The sequence below is a fragment of the Ruditapes philippinarum genome, unplaced genomic scaffold, assembly GCF_026571515.1.
Source record: "Ruditapes philippinarum isolate M1 unplaced genomic scaffold, ASM2657151v2 ctg934_1_1_1_1, whole genome shotgun sequence".
NCBI lineage: Eukaryota > Metazoa > Mollusca > Bivalvia > Venerida > Veneridae > Ruditapes > Ruditapes philippinarum.
This window is the reverse complement of record NW_026860129.1, coordinates 38851-52823: the sequence shown is the minus strand read 5'-3', so window position 1 is coordinate 52823 and position 13973 is coordinate 38851. Positions and strand designations below refer to the sequence as shown.

The 13973-nt window shown below is 31.3% G+C and overlaps 1 protein-coding gene across 1 annotated transcript in view; it reads right to left on the bottom strand.

Annotated features, from left to right (window-relative positions):
- Positions 1-2321: 2321 nt before the first annotated feature.
- Positions 2322-13973, bottom strand: part of LOC132758981 (forkhead box protein N4-like) — a 12563-nt gene continuing 911 nt past the window's right edge. The window contains exons 3-8 of the mRNA XM_060750699.1: positions 12555-13353; positions 10367-10409; positions 8936-9128; positions 6635-6888; positions 6213-6315; positions 2322-5670 (exon numbers count right to left, since the gene is read on the bottom strand). Of these exons, the coding sequence (XP_060606682.1) occupies positions 5516-5670; positions 6213-6315; positions 6635-6888; positions 8936-9128; positions 10367-10409; positions 12555-13336 (1530 nt within the window). The 5' untranslated portion in view covers positions 13337-13353 and the 3' untranslated portion in view covers positions 2322-5515. The remainder of the gene's footprint in view (positions 5671-6212; positions 6316-6634; positions 6889-8935; positions 9129-10366; positions 10410-12554; positions 13354-13973) is intronic.

Genomic DNA, 13973 nt, shown 5'->3' with positions numbered 1-13973 from the left:
AAAAGTTTTCTGCAATAATTTTTTAAATTACTTACAAATAAAATAAAGAAATAATGTTTTTGAACAATTCAGCATAAATTACTTGTCAGCATTTTAGTCTAAGTAAACACTAAACTATGTTTACTAAAGTTGCCTGATTCATTTGATTTAATTCAGTTTTCCAGAATTCTTTCTAATTATTACAGTGTACTAACTCTATCATTAAGAACAATTAATTTGTACTAACTCTATCATTTAGAACAATTAATTCATTTTCTCCTGTAAATCTAACAATTTGAAAATTCTTATCTCATTTACCAGATAATACAACAAACATATAATCATGTACAAAAATATGCAAGTTAATTACATATATGCATCAATTTTCATACAAGATTTCTTTTGAAGTACAACTTCTAGAAAATTGATCGAATTCATGAATCCAGAGTTATCTAAATAAACAAGCATTTGATAGTATTGCGGGCAATACAGTAGTCCCCTACCGGTCCCTCAAAAAGTTCTTTAATTGTCATACACTCCTGTGTATTGCCATTTATAATGAATTTGAGGATGAAGTCTGTATTTGAAAATATCAACCACAAAACATAATAAAATAAGTTTGTCTATATCACAGTAATGTGTTAAGTTTCCATGCTTAGTAAGGAAATTATGTTTATACAACCTTGTCATATTATTACGATGTGGGATTTTAAAGTAAATCCTATAAGGAATGAAGAAGTTGAAGTGAAAATACCAGTTTCTAGAAAAAAATCTAAGTTCAAGGGGGACATAATTCTGGAAATAGTCTTGCTAGAGTATTTAACCTTCTCAAAAATGTCGAGTGATAATAAGAAACATATATATGAAGTTTGAAGTAGATACATTAGGAAATAAAGAAGTTATTTAAAAAAGACAACATTTTTTCCCCTAAAAAATCTAAGTTCAAGGGAGGTAATACTGATATTTTTTGTGCTAGAGTTATTAACCTTGTCACATATGATGTGGTTGATGACCAGAAACTTATATTTAAAGTTTGAAGTAAACACCTTAAGAAATAAAGAACATATAGTGAAAAAGCTGAAAAATTTAAATCAGAAATCTTGAAATTCAGGCTATTTGTTGCCATAGCAACCAGAATTTTCAACATAGGAAGAAAAGAAAAAGATGTGCATAATCTCCAGACTGCCATCTACCCATATTTCAAGTTTCATAAAAATATTTTCAGTACTTTTTGAGTTATCACTGGATCCAGTTTATGTGTTAAATTTGCCATATTTTCAGACTATTTGTTGCCATAGCAACCAGAATTTTCAACATAGGAAGAAAAAAAAAAGACGTGCATAATCTCCATACTGCCATCTATCCATATATCAAGTTTCATAAAAATATTTTCAGTACTTTTTGCGTTATCGCGGGATCCAGTTTTGTGGACGGACGGACGGACTGACGGACTGACAGACAGACAGACAGACGGACGGACAGACAGACAGACGGACAGACGGACGGAGGGTAAACCTAAAGTCCCCTCCGGTTAAACCGGTAGGGGACTAAAAAACCTCTAAAAATACTTTCTAAGATATTAAGATTTTAGGCACACACATGGAAGTTTACAATTGTACTCAAATGTTCATCATATAAGATGGCATATAAGTAAAGTCCGAGTTATGAAAGTTTAACTCTCTACTGAGATTCTTCTTGTGCTCAATCAAATTCCAAGTAAGTTTGTTTTTTTTTCCGTTTTTTTCATGATCATACAAATAACCAAAACTATTAACAGATTTTTTCTTCTTACATGATACTTTCTTGACAAAGTAACTAAAATGCTAATAACCATTTGAGCCGCGTCATGACAAAACCAATATAATGGGTTTGCGACCAGCATGGATCCAGACCAGCCTGCGCATCCGCACAGTCTGATCAGGATCCATGCTGTTCGCTATCAGTTTCTCTAATTGTAATAGAGTTTGTAAACAAACAGCATGGATCCTGATCAGACTGCGTGGAAGCGCAGGCTGGTCTGGATCCATGCTGGTCGCAAACGCATTATGTTGGTTTTGTCATGACGTGGCTCATTTCATACAATTCATACAATCTCAAACATAATCTAACATAACCCGCTCACTTGACAGACAGGTAATTTCTACTTCAAGTATAAATATATTAAAATAAAGGTACAAAGAAACTGCCAATATTTACATATCCAGTAAAACAAACAGAGGACAGATTACACACATTACACTGTTTGCAAGTGTTTTTATATGTACAATATTTGCTGCCATATAAGAGCTATATAAATATATGATTGAAACCCCCATCACATTCTTTACTTTCTTTTTTCAAGACAAAAAAAAAAAACAATCTACATCTAACAATACAAATTCATTCTGACAAAATTTAACAACATTTATCTTCCTACAAACAGTAGAGCCTCAAATCTTTATATAAAAAAAGAACAATATATACAAATAATTGGCAGAACCACTGCTTTCTTTTATTACGAAAATGCACCAATTCTGCAAAGTAAGTATTACAAAAAAAATATCTCAAAAATGCTGCCAATATAAAAATGCAAAGTTTATATTCTTTAATAATATGTATAGTATATGATTTGTATCACACAAAAAAATGGAACAACGTTATTTCTTGAACACTCTGTGGACTAGAAAAATACATAATTCAATACATTTTATTATAATACATTACAATAAAAATATGTAGTCACCATGTTGTATATGTACTTGGTACTGTTATGATTTTTTGGGAGTATTTGATGAAGGTGAAATAAAAATAGATGTGTAAGCAAGAGATGAGTCTGTATTTTTTTTTTCGCTTTTTTTTTCGTATCTATTTTTAATATATACACGTTTGATGAAAAGAAGAATTGCAACAATTTAAATGTAAAGATGGAAATGAGGAAATCAGCAATGACAGATACTGCATTATGATGTATCTTTCTAATTCTGCATTCATAAATTATGAACCCCAAATGTTAATGAGCCATCTTGAAACATCATCTATTATAGTAACTTATCTTGTCATCAAATATCATCTTCATAGCTGCTTTATAACATATCAAACATTTGCTTGTGTTTATTAAAAAGTGTCAATAATTTTAAACTTTATACTTAACAAGAGCCACTGCCAGGCGGTGGCAAGGCTCGACTTTTTTTTATACTTTGCTCTAAAAGCAAACAAATAAATAATTCATTGATTAATTACCAAGTTACTGCCAATTGTAGATAATCAGTGGAAATTAAATAATTTTACATTCAAGGTCATACATGAGTCGAGGCCAATTTGTGTTTGATATACATAGGTCCTGACCTAAAAGATGATGTGTCTAAATTTGAAGTTAAAGGTCATTTAAAGCTCAAAGTCACTGTCATGTCCAACTTTTCACAGGTCTTGTCCAAAATGGTGTTTCCTCAAAGTACGAAGATAAACCATTTATTAATTAACAGATTACAGTCAATTATAGCAAAACGCAGTGAAAATTCAATAGTTTAAGCTTCAAGTTCAAGGTCATAAAAGAGCCAAGGTCAATATGAGTTTAACATACATGAAGGTCGTATCCTAAAGAATGTTCTGTTGTACTTAGACGTCAAACCATAATAATTACAAAGTTAAAGCCAGTTACAGCCAAAAAAGAGAGAGAATATCAATAATTTGACCTTCAAGTTCAATGTCACTTATGAGTGTATGTCTAGATCTGTCGGTCTATTCTAACAGATTATAATGTTCAAGTTTGAAGAGAATCCATTGAAAAATAACAAAGAGTCAAGCTAAAAATTGTTAAAATCATGAATTAAGCAGTTATTTTCAGTAGTTTTAACTATCCTTTAACTCTGAAATTTGAACAACCTTAACAATAAAGAGTGCAACAATAATATGTGATAAATTGCTTGAAAAATAAAAGAAACAACAACAAATAAGAACAGCCAAATATAATTTCCTTTGAAATCAATTAATTAAATAGAGATAATTTGTAACTTTGTACCATTATAAAAGTAAGTTAATCAGGCAAATATTTCCAAAAGTAATGAAGGAATGTAAAGATTCTATAATGTGTTATATGGAAATCATGACTTCGTGAATTAGAGCCTAATTTCTTTTATCAGGCTTTACATAATATATGATATTTATACATATCTATACATAACACCAATTAAACCACAAGCTTCATGGTCATGAAAAACAAAAATTCTTAAGTTCAGCTTTACACTGTTGTTTATTATCTAAAATAATTTTATTCTTTTACTACCTATCTCTTATTGTACAGTAAAATCTAACACTTTTGCATTTATAAGTGTGCGAATCTTAGATACAGAAAATCAAAATAAATATCTTCAAAAAAAAAAAACCCACAAACAACTTTATGAATATAATATACTTATATTGCTGTAAATGAAAACTATAAAACACAGAGGAAAAATAAACAAGATATAATGATCAGTTTTCGCCGAGTTCAAAAAGTAAAAAATTTTTTTTTTAAATACCTGTGTAAAAATGATCTGAAATTCTGCACACAAATTAATGGTATAGACCTAAATCAATTGTTATAAAATCTCAAAAAAATGTATATTTCCAGTCTTGTCATGTCAAAAACTCCTCAGTAGTGTCCCTGTTACAATGAAAATACTGCCTGAAACTTGCATATTAATTGCTGTAAATGTATATATATATACTGTAAATGTAGATGATATGAAGCTTATAATGAGTCTGATCCCTGAATTTTCATGGCAACTGGAATTTTGACATAAAAATTGAGCAAACTGTTACAAATTAACATCTAGGCAAAACAAAATAAAAATGTTTCATTTATAAAACCATCTCAGAAGTACGCTAGGACAGCAGTTTTAAGATAAAAAGAATCTAATATTCCTACATAGCATCAATCTACAGACAACTAAATTAGAACACTTATAGAATAAAATATGTACTGTTATCACTGATAAGAAAAATCACACACAAAAAAGAAAACATACATAAACTGATTAATTTTGAAGAAAACAAATATATTTATATATATCACACACAAGTGTTCATGTAAAATACATTAACAATGAACAAACACAAGTTATACCATACTCAATCTTGAAGCTTCCTTTATATAGTATTTTTCCCCCATCTACTTAAATATACATCAATTCATTGTTCATTAAAAATTTTGTATTTTGATTTTTTTCCCTTTAAAAATATATATCAAAACACCAATTCAATCAAGATCCAAACATCAACAAAATGTTCACATTTAATTTTCAATAATCTCCAAACTTTAACAAAATCTTGCTGTTTTTAAACACATATTTTCACTTGTTACCAAGCTTGTTGGATAAACATTTTTGCAATCTATACCCGGAAAATACCTTATCAACTATACTTTCTTTTATCTAGCTGAAAACTTCCTTATAAAACAAAATAATCATAGATTTGTACATATGATATGCTCTTCTAAATGGAGGAAATAAAAGAATCTCTATCTTTTTCTTTTCATTTGAGTATGATATGACATTGTGACATTGTATAAGAGAAATAACTACGCTAGCACCAGTTTGGACGGCGTCTGTGGATAGATTTTTGTTGGTGTCTGTGGATAAAGTTTTGACGGCGTGAGATTATGGTGTATTGGACTATGAGATATCTGGGGACTCGTACAGGTATATGTTACATTGCCGTGGTACTGTGTTGAACCTGAAATTATAAATCAAACTTTATAATAAAATATAATTACAACATTTTACTAAATGTTTAAGGTCAGGTTTCACCAATAAAAATGACAACTTTTCAGCTTTGTAAAGAAACACTCAACTTTAGTAATGCTGATGAAAAGATGATAAAGCTTTCTCCAATCAACATCATTTAATTAAAATAAAAACTAGGTATTTCTGTTTATTTCCATGTTTCATGAGAACCATACATACTAATGCTTTATTTTTTTCCAGCAAAAAAAAAGAAAAAAGACTGGCATCCCTGATAAATCAGTGAGTTTGTACATTTTTAACACATTTTCTATTGGTTTGAATGTCTTAACCGTTTGCAATTATTTTGTCTATGTGCCATTTGCTTTTCATATGCCATATACTAACCTTTTCCTTCAATACAGGTATTTTACAATTATTCTTTTTTTTTTTTAAATTCAATCAATTATTTTGTTAATTATAGACAGCAGATATGTAGCATGATACACTTTTAAAAAATTGTGAAATATTATAACAGAATTCATCAACCCTTACCACTGATAGTTGGCGAGACTAAAGGTGATGAGCATACAATGCCAGGGTGTGTTGGATTTCCAACCCCTATAGTTAGGTCCTCCTCCCACATTCCGCTACCAGGCTGAAACAATATGTTATATTTGAGTTCTGTCATCAGAAGTTTTGCTTTAAGTTCAATTTAGCCAAAATATGATTTATAAGACAAGATTAAAGTTTCCTTTTTTTAATGTTAACTTCTTGGCAAGCTTTAACTTTGAACTAAGCAACATTATTAGAATAGAGTACAAAAGCTATTTTAATGTACCATTTATATATAATTTTCTCTTTAAGGCCCATTAAAACTTTTAATAACTGACACAATTTTCATTTCAAAATTCTTGAATATTCCTAAGAATATAATATACAAGTCAATATGCAACAGTGACTAATTAGACACATACCTGCATTGCTAAATTAGGTAGCGATGGATCAAATGTATTGACATCTGTGACACTTATTTCTGGTTCTGTTTTCACCATTACCACAGCCTCTTGTTTACAAATCAGCTGAGGTTGTAACTGCTGATGAACCACTTGGGTTTGAACTTGTCGCTGCTGTTTCACAGGAGTCACTGGTTCTTGCTTCACCCGAGTAGAGAGTTCGTCAATTTCCCGAGGAGGCCCAGCCTTCCCTTGTTCAATCAACTCAAGGTTTTCTAACAAATAAAGTGAAATTTGAAGGTTTTATTCAAACAAAATGTTGTATGAATATAAGAACCTAGGAGAAGAATTCTATAAAACTTGTCTTGAATGTATGCTTCACATTAACAAAGGAAACCAAGCTGATGTTTTGTGAAATGTATAAAATGCCTACTGTATAAACCTTTGACAGGAGGCATTTGTCCTCAGCTTATACAATGCACATGTTATACGCCAAAATATAGGCTTTGTTTCTTGTTTTCCTTTGTTTACATTTTTAATATGTCTCTTGCAGTCTTCTACCTTGCATATTCTACTAGTAATAAAAATATGCACGGTCATTTATTAACTGCTTGCATTGACATATATATCTATATGTATACAATTGCAAACAAGAATGTCGAACGACACATATACCCCCCTTTCTAGCCATTGACTCATATAATTGGTAATTTTATTAAAGAAACTTGCCAAAAATTGGTACATGGAAGTGTTCAATTATGGAAAAATCAACGGAAACCATTTTGACATTTAAGGCCCATGTGACATTGACCTTTGACCCCTAAATCAATAGAGGTCATCTAATACTTATGACCAATAACTAGGTGAAATATGAAGACTTTGTGATGAATACTTTTCAAGATAATCAGCGGAAACCCTTTTGACATTTAAGGCCCCTGTGACCTTGACCTTTGACCTAGTGACCCCAAAATCAATAGGGGTCATCTACTAGTGATGACCAATCACTATGTGAAATATGAAGACTTTGTGATGAATACTTTTCAAGATAATCAGCGGAAACCATTTTCACATTTTAAGGTCCCTGTGACCTTGACCTAGTGACCCCAAAATCAATAGGGGTCATCTACTAGTGATGACCAATCACTATGTGAAATATGAAAACTTTGTGATACATACTTTTCAAGATAATCAGCGGAAATCATTTTGACATTTAAGGCCCCTGTAACCTTGACCTTTGACCTAGTGACCCCAATTCAATAGGAGTCATCTACTAGTTATGAGCAATCACTATGTGAAATATGAAGACTTTGTGATGAATTCTTTTTAAGATAATCAGCAGAAATTATTTTCACATTTTAAGGTCCCTGTGACCTTGACCTTTGACCTAGTGACCCCAAAATCAATAGGGGTCATATACTAGTTATGACCAATCACTGTGTGAAATATGAAGACTTTGTGATACATACTTTTTAAGATAATCAGCGCAAACCATTTTGACATTTAAGGTCCCTGTGACCTTGACCTTTGACCTAGTGACCCCAAAATCAATAGGGGTCATCTACTAGTTATGACTAATCACTATGTGAAATATGAAGACTTTGTGATGAATACTTTTCAAGATAATCAGCGGAAACCATTTTGACATTTAAAGCCCCTGTGACCTTGACCTTTGACCTAGTGACCCCAAAATCAATAGGGGTCATCTACTAGTTATGACCAATCACTGTGTGAAATATGAAGACTTTGTGATAAATACTTTTCAAGATAATCAGCGGAAACCATGTGGTCTACCGACGGACAGACCGACGGACGGACCGACAGACAGACCGACATTAGCAAAACAATATACCCCCTCTTCTTCGAAGAGGGGCATAATAAATGAGTTTAAACTAAGAACCTAGACCTATAGAATTTCCTTGGAAGATGTACTCTTGCTCCTTAGTGCATCAACGTTCATAAGCATACTAGCTGGATGGGTTTCTCTTATAAAGGAATGTTTCTCAAGTAAAGGGACCCTAAGTACATAAAAGGATTCAAACTCAACAAGTAGTAAGGGTGAAGCCATTTATGTCAGGGACAGGCCAAAATTTGTCATTAAATTTACATAATTATGATACAGACTCAGAGACTGTAATGTATAAATTTACCAACTATTATTCATAAGACATAATTAACGAAGTAACAACTTATATCCAATGATCCCTTTAATTCTTATGATGTAGCAATGTGACAACCTTATAGTGTAAAGCCTGTAAATTAAAAGAATATACTGTTTAACCCGATTTAAATGACCTCAATTTTAATATATGGTGGCATATTTACCTGGTTTAGACATGCTAAGTTTGACAGATTCTGGGTCCTTTTTCCTCCATTTAACAATTTCTTCCTCCATTTTCTCTATCTTTGCAGGATTCAGTGCCCATAGACAGCCCTTCCTGGTGTGCGTACCGTTAGCCTTACCATCGTGAGCCTTAGCAAAACACTTGTTAAGTGACAGATTGTGTCGAACAGAGTTCTAGTAAAACAAATAAATCACAATGAACAGAATGTAGACATATAAGTTATGTATAAACAGTTAGCATGTTTACTAATATTGAGTTACAATCAAAAAAATCTAATCTTGTCAAGAATAATCTTCAGCCATAATGACACAATTTAGCTTAGCCGGGTTTAACTTAAGAATAAATCCTTTATAATCATGCTGTTTTAACCATTTTTTGCACCTATTCATCACCAAGTGCACTCAACATTCAAATTTCATTTTACTGTATAAGCAAGTAACAAAACATTTTTGTCTAAATGATGCGCTTCCATGCTATTTGAATATTACGCAATCATTATCATAATTTATCAAGGACAAGATATATCTTAAAACCTCTAAAACATTGATTTACATTAATCTAAAAAGTCACTAACGGGAGATAAATCTGTTATACATATTAACCTAAGGCATTCATTGTTAACCACTACTTGTTTAAATTCAAACACATTACAATAAAGAAAATTTATCAATTTGATAACCATACAATGAAAATTCAAAATTTCTTTCATCTCTTTTTATATGAGCATTTTTCAAATTACATTTATAGATTTTAAATTCAATGATTGCCATGGAAACTAAATAAATATACCAATGAAATGTATTGTTACAATTATTTTCAGGGATACAAAAGACCACAACACAATGTCAAATGATCCCTATTTATGAAAGAAAACACCATGTATTGATCTAGTACCATATGGCGTCTGTGTAAATATGTGATGTTCGTACATGATTACACTCAGTGGTCTTTGTTTGGCCCTTCAATGTCACATAACCATACTGTTTTTACAGACAGGTAAAAGCAACAGGTGCAATTAATTGCTTTAAAGATACTTTGAATTGTTTTGATGTTGGAAGAATAACTATCCTTTGTTCAAAATTTTAAAATTAATATATTTAAAATTAACTATAGCCTCAATTAGGAGAGGAATATATTTTCAGTAGGACCATTAACTAGTATATAATTTATACAGATCATTGGTTTAATAAAAGAAAAAGGGAACATTTCGGTCAACCTTGTTAAATTTCCCTAATTTACCTAGATGGTTATACACAAACATTCTCCAATTTATAGATAAGGTAATTGTTTTTGAAAAAAAAACAATAAAAAAAAAATTAATCACTGTTTCTGTTTGCTATAAGAATCTGTATTATTTATTTTTTCTATAATAATCATAATTATTGTGCACAGAAAACTTAGTATAACTCACCTTCCATCCATCTGGGGCAGTCTTGAAATATGGGAAATTATCACTGAAAGGAAGAATTGGGATATTGAAAAACAATTTTTAAATACTGTCAATTGTAAACATGGCCCAGAACCCTCCTTGGGATCTTCAAACTTTTGATAAAGACCAGGTCCAGCAAGAACAGCCAGCTAGTGACAGTAAATAGATCCCACAGTCAGATAAATGCTGAGCTGAGAATACAGCATGCTGAACATATTCACGGCCAGTATGGTGCCAAAATTGACCCAGTAATCACAGTGAGGAACAACAGAAGGTAACCTTTCCTTGGGTAAGGGAGACTAGTTACAGTATGACTGGTGTATAACTCTGTCATCAAATTATTATAGTCAATGAATGCCATACAATAATGAAATTCTTTTAAAAGGCTTTTAAAAGCATTCCAATAAAATCAACAGTGAACCATTCAAAGATTGGCATTATTTATTATATTTTTATGTTATAAAGAGATAAATTATTTTAAAGAAGCTTTACATCTACCTCTTAGTTTAACTGACCACAGACCTGGAAGACTTGACAATCATTTAAAGGCACATTATGTCTCAATTTTTTTTACTTCTTTAGAAAGGGCACAAACATCATGAAACATGAATTTTATAATGTTTAAATAATGGTTTTAGACAATGTTAGATGTTTGTTACCTGAAGGTCAAGGAGCGATAAATGTAAAATAATCTGTCATAAAAGTAGCAAAAATGTAAACAATGTAGTACATTGACCTCCATACAAAATACTGTAAATAAAGAATGATAAAGATGGCTCAGGTAATTGGCCAATTAACTTTTTGGATATTATGAAAATACACCAAAATTAAAAAAAACTTTGAGAAATAAAATAAAACCATTTCTTAGGCATAATGGGCCTTTATGTTAATAAGCCAAACTTGCACATGTACACAAGTATGACTGTATATATCAATATGTATCTCCTTTTTTAACAGCCATTGGCAAAATCAACATTCCACTGCATGTCGATCTTTGTCTAATCAAATCTAATCTTTATGAAAAATATGCATCAAAAGCAAAATTATAAAATATTCCCTTCACACATTGGCCTCAGGCACAAGTAGTAACAGTACATTGTACACAACAATCAGTCATCAATATTGTCTTTCATACCTAATCTATATGTTTATTCCAACTCTCAGATCCTTGTGTAAATATTTTGGCTACTTGACATATTTTTCAATTAACTATGTATATTGTGCATTCCTTTTCACACATTCCAAGTTAATACCTGACTTAATGATGATATAAGGGATCAAAAACACTTGTATAAACTGCTGTGATTTTGATAATGCCTTAAAATGAAAAACAGGACATTTTATTCATGAATTTCATAAATCTCATTTTATCTCTTATATTTTAACCCAACGATACATGCACAGGTTTAATTGCTCAATAACTATTATAAAGATTTCAGATAAAAGCTCCCTAAATATTATCAGCATTTGCCACTTCTATAATTCATAGATCTTCATGAATGAACTTTTCCAATAAAAATGTTGCTATTGTGAAAGTGTCATTATTTACTGAACATAACAGTTAAACTGAAACTTTAAATCTTGCTCATAAAACATTATTAGACAACTTTAATAAGTCAATATATAATCTATAAATAAACAACCTGTCAATCACAGAGATTTAATCAGTCTGCCAAGTAAGTGATAATTGGTTTATGACATCACATGTTGATGTGTTAATTGCCTTGTTATCAGGGACCCCTACTATGATTCATCATTACAGAGACAGATGGGCAATACTGACAGCATCTTAATAGCTTAATTAACTATCAACCTCTTTTGCCTTATGACTATGATATTTCAATCACTGTCACATCAAATGTTCAATATTTTTTTTGCAAATAAAATGAAAGACTATGTACTGAAATTAAGTCATATCAGATTTATATCAAACATCCTTAGAAAACTTAAAAAAAAAAACACAAAAAAAACCACCTAGTCATTACAAGGAATATCTAAATAAAATTCCATGTCTGAATTGATATGTTTTTGCTTATAATATTATTTGAATACAAATTAGTGCATTTCAAAATTGCCAGCAATAAAAATATCCTTTTTAATCAGTGGTCCCATAATCATTTATTTCAGAGGTCCATTTTTTAGTAAATATAGCATTATCATTTATACTTACATCATAAAATTGTAGATTTCACTGACAGGTAAATTCCCGGTACGACTGTTCTTTAAGGCCATAGCTATTAAACAACTGTATGAATACACAGGTTTTGGATACACTTTTTCTGGTTGTCTTTGTTGTGATGCAACTTTATTATTGTTATTATTGTTCACAAGCTGCATTCCATTCTGTAAGTGTTCGACCAGAACCGGGGATGTCAATGACGGAGATGTTACAGTTCCAACATTTTGAATGTTTTGTTGAGGACATATTGTAATAGGTTGGACGGTATATCCTACTTGCTGGTTATTTATTGACACAACATTTTGAACTGTAACATACTGAATCTGTGGATGTTGTGTTGGTGTAAGAACAGCATCCTGTCCATTTATTTTCACTGCTATTCCATTACATGTATTAATCTGATTCATTTGCTGTGTGTTAGACTTCTGCACCTGTGGCGTAGAATGAATAGGAAGAACACTTTGTGGATCAACTAACAAATTTGGATTATTATTCTCCACCTCATTTGAAGCATCGATCAAACTTTGAGGAACTTTTGTAGTATCATTCCACTGAAGACTTTGGAACCAATTAGAATTGTTCATATCATCTTCAAAGTCCATGGACGGGGTATCATGAATGAGATCCTCATTCAGAATATCATTTAATTTGTCTGAATTGAGATTTTCAATATCCAAAATCTGTTGAGCATTTGCTTCATTCTCAATCATGTCCAGAAAGTTAGTATTCATGTGCTCAAGGTCACTTGGCAGGAAATCCATAGCTGTCATCATATTTATTTTTTTAGGTTCTAAAAATAGCAAATGAACAACATTTATATGCAAATAACATGCTACATTTTTGTCATGACATATGGCCCTAATTTGAAAATCTTTTATGAGAATCGTGGATGGCTTTAACATGATTTTAAGTCTTGATTTAGCAGGAATTGAGTTTAAATATAAAATTGAGATATATATAGTATATATATATAGCCGTCAATTACTTTTGCTATTTGCAACTGTCCTAATTCTAGAGCATGTTATCTGGATGTCTTCTAAAAAAAGATAATATCTTAACAATATGCTGCAGACCTTTTCAATTACTGTTCGTTACTGATCGCAACTCTAGTTTTATAGTTGTTTACTCATTAAAAATGAAAAATTTATTAGAGGGCAGAGATGACCCATGCCGAGTTGAACCCCTTACCAAGTTCTGTCCAGCAAATTGTGCGCCAGGGCTTCATATCATAAAGAGGATGGCTGCCCTTCGCAAAAACGACATGTATGTAATATCAATTTGTAAAATTGGTCAGTCTTGCAAACAAAATATCAAGAATACTCCCATACCAAATTCCACTAGGATCAAAATCTCCTTCCACAATTAACACTGGTGTGGTAACTGGGTACGAAACCCAGGAAGCAGTCCTCC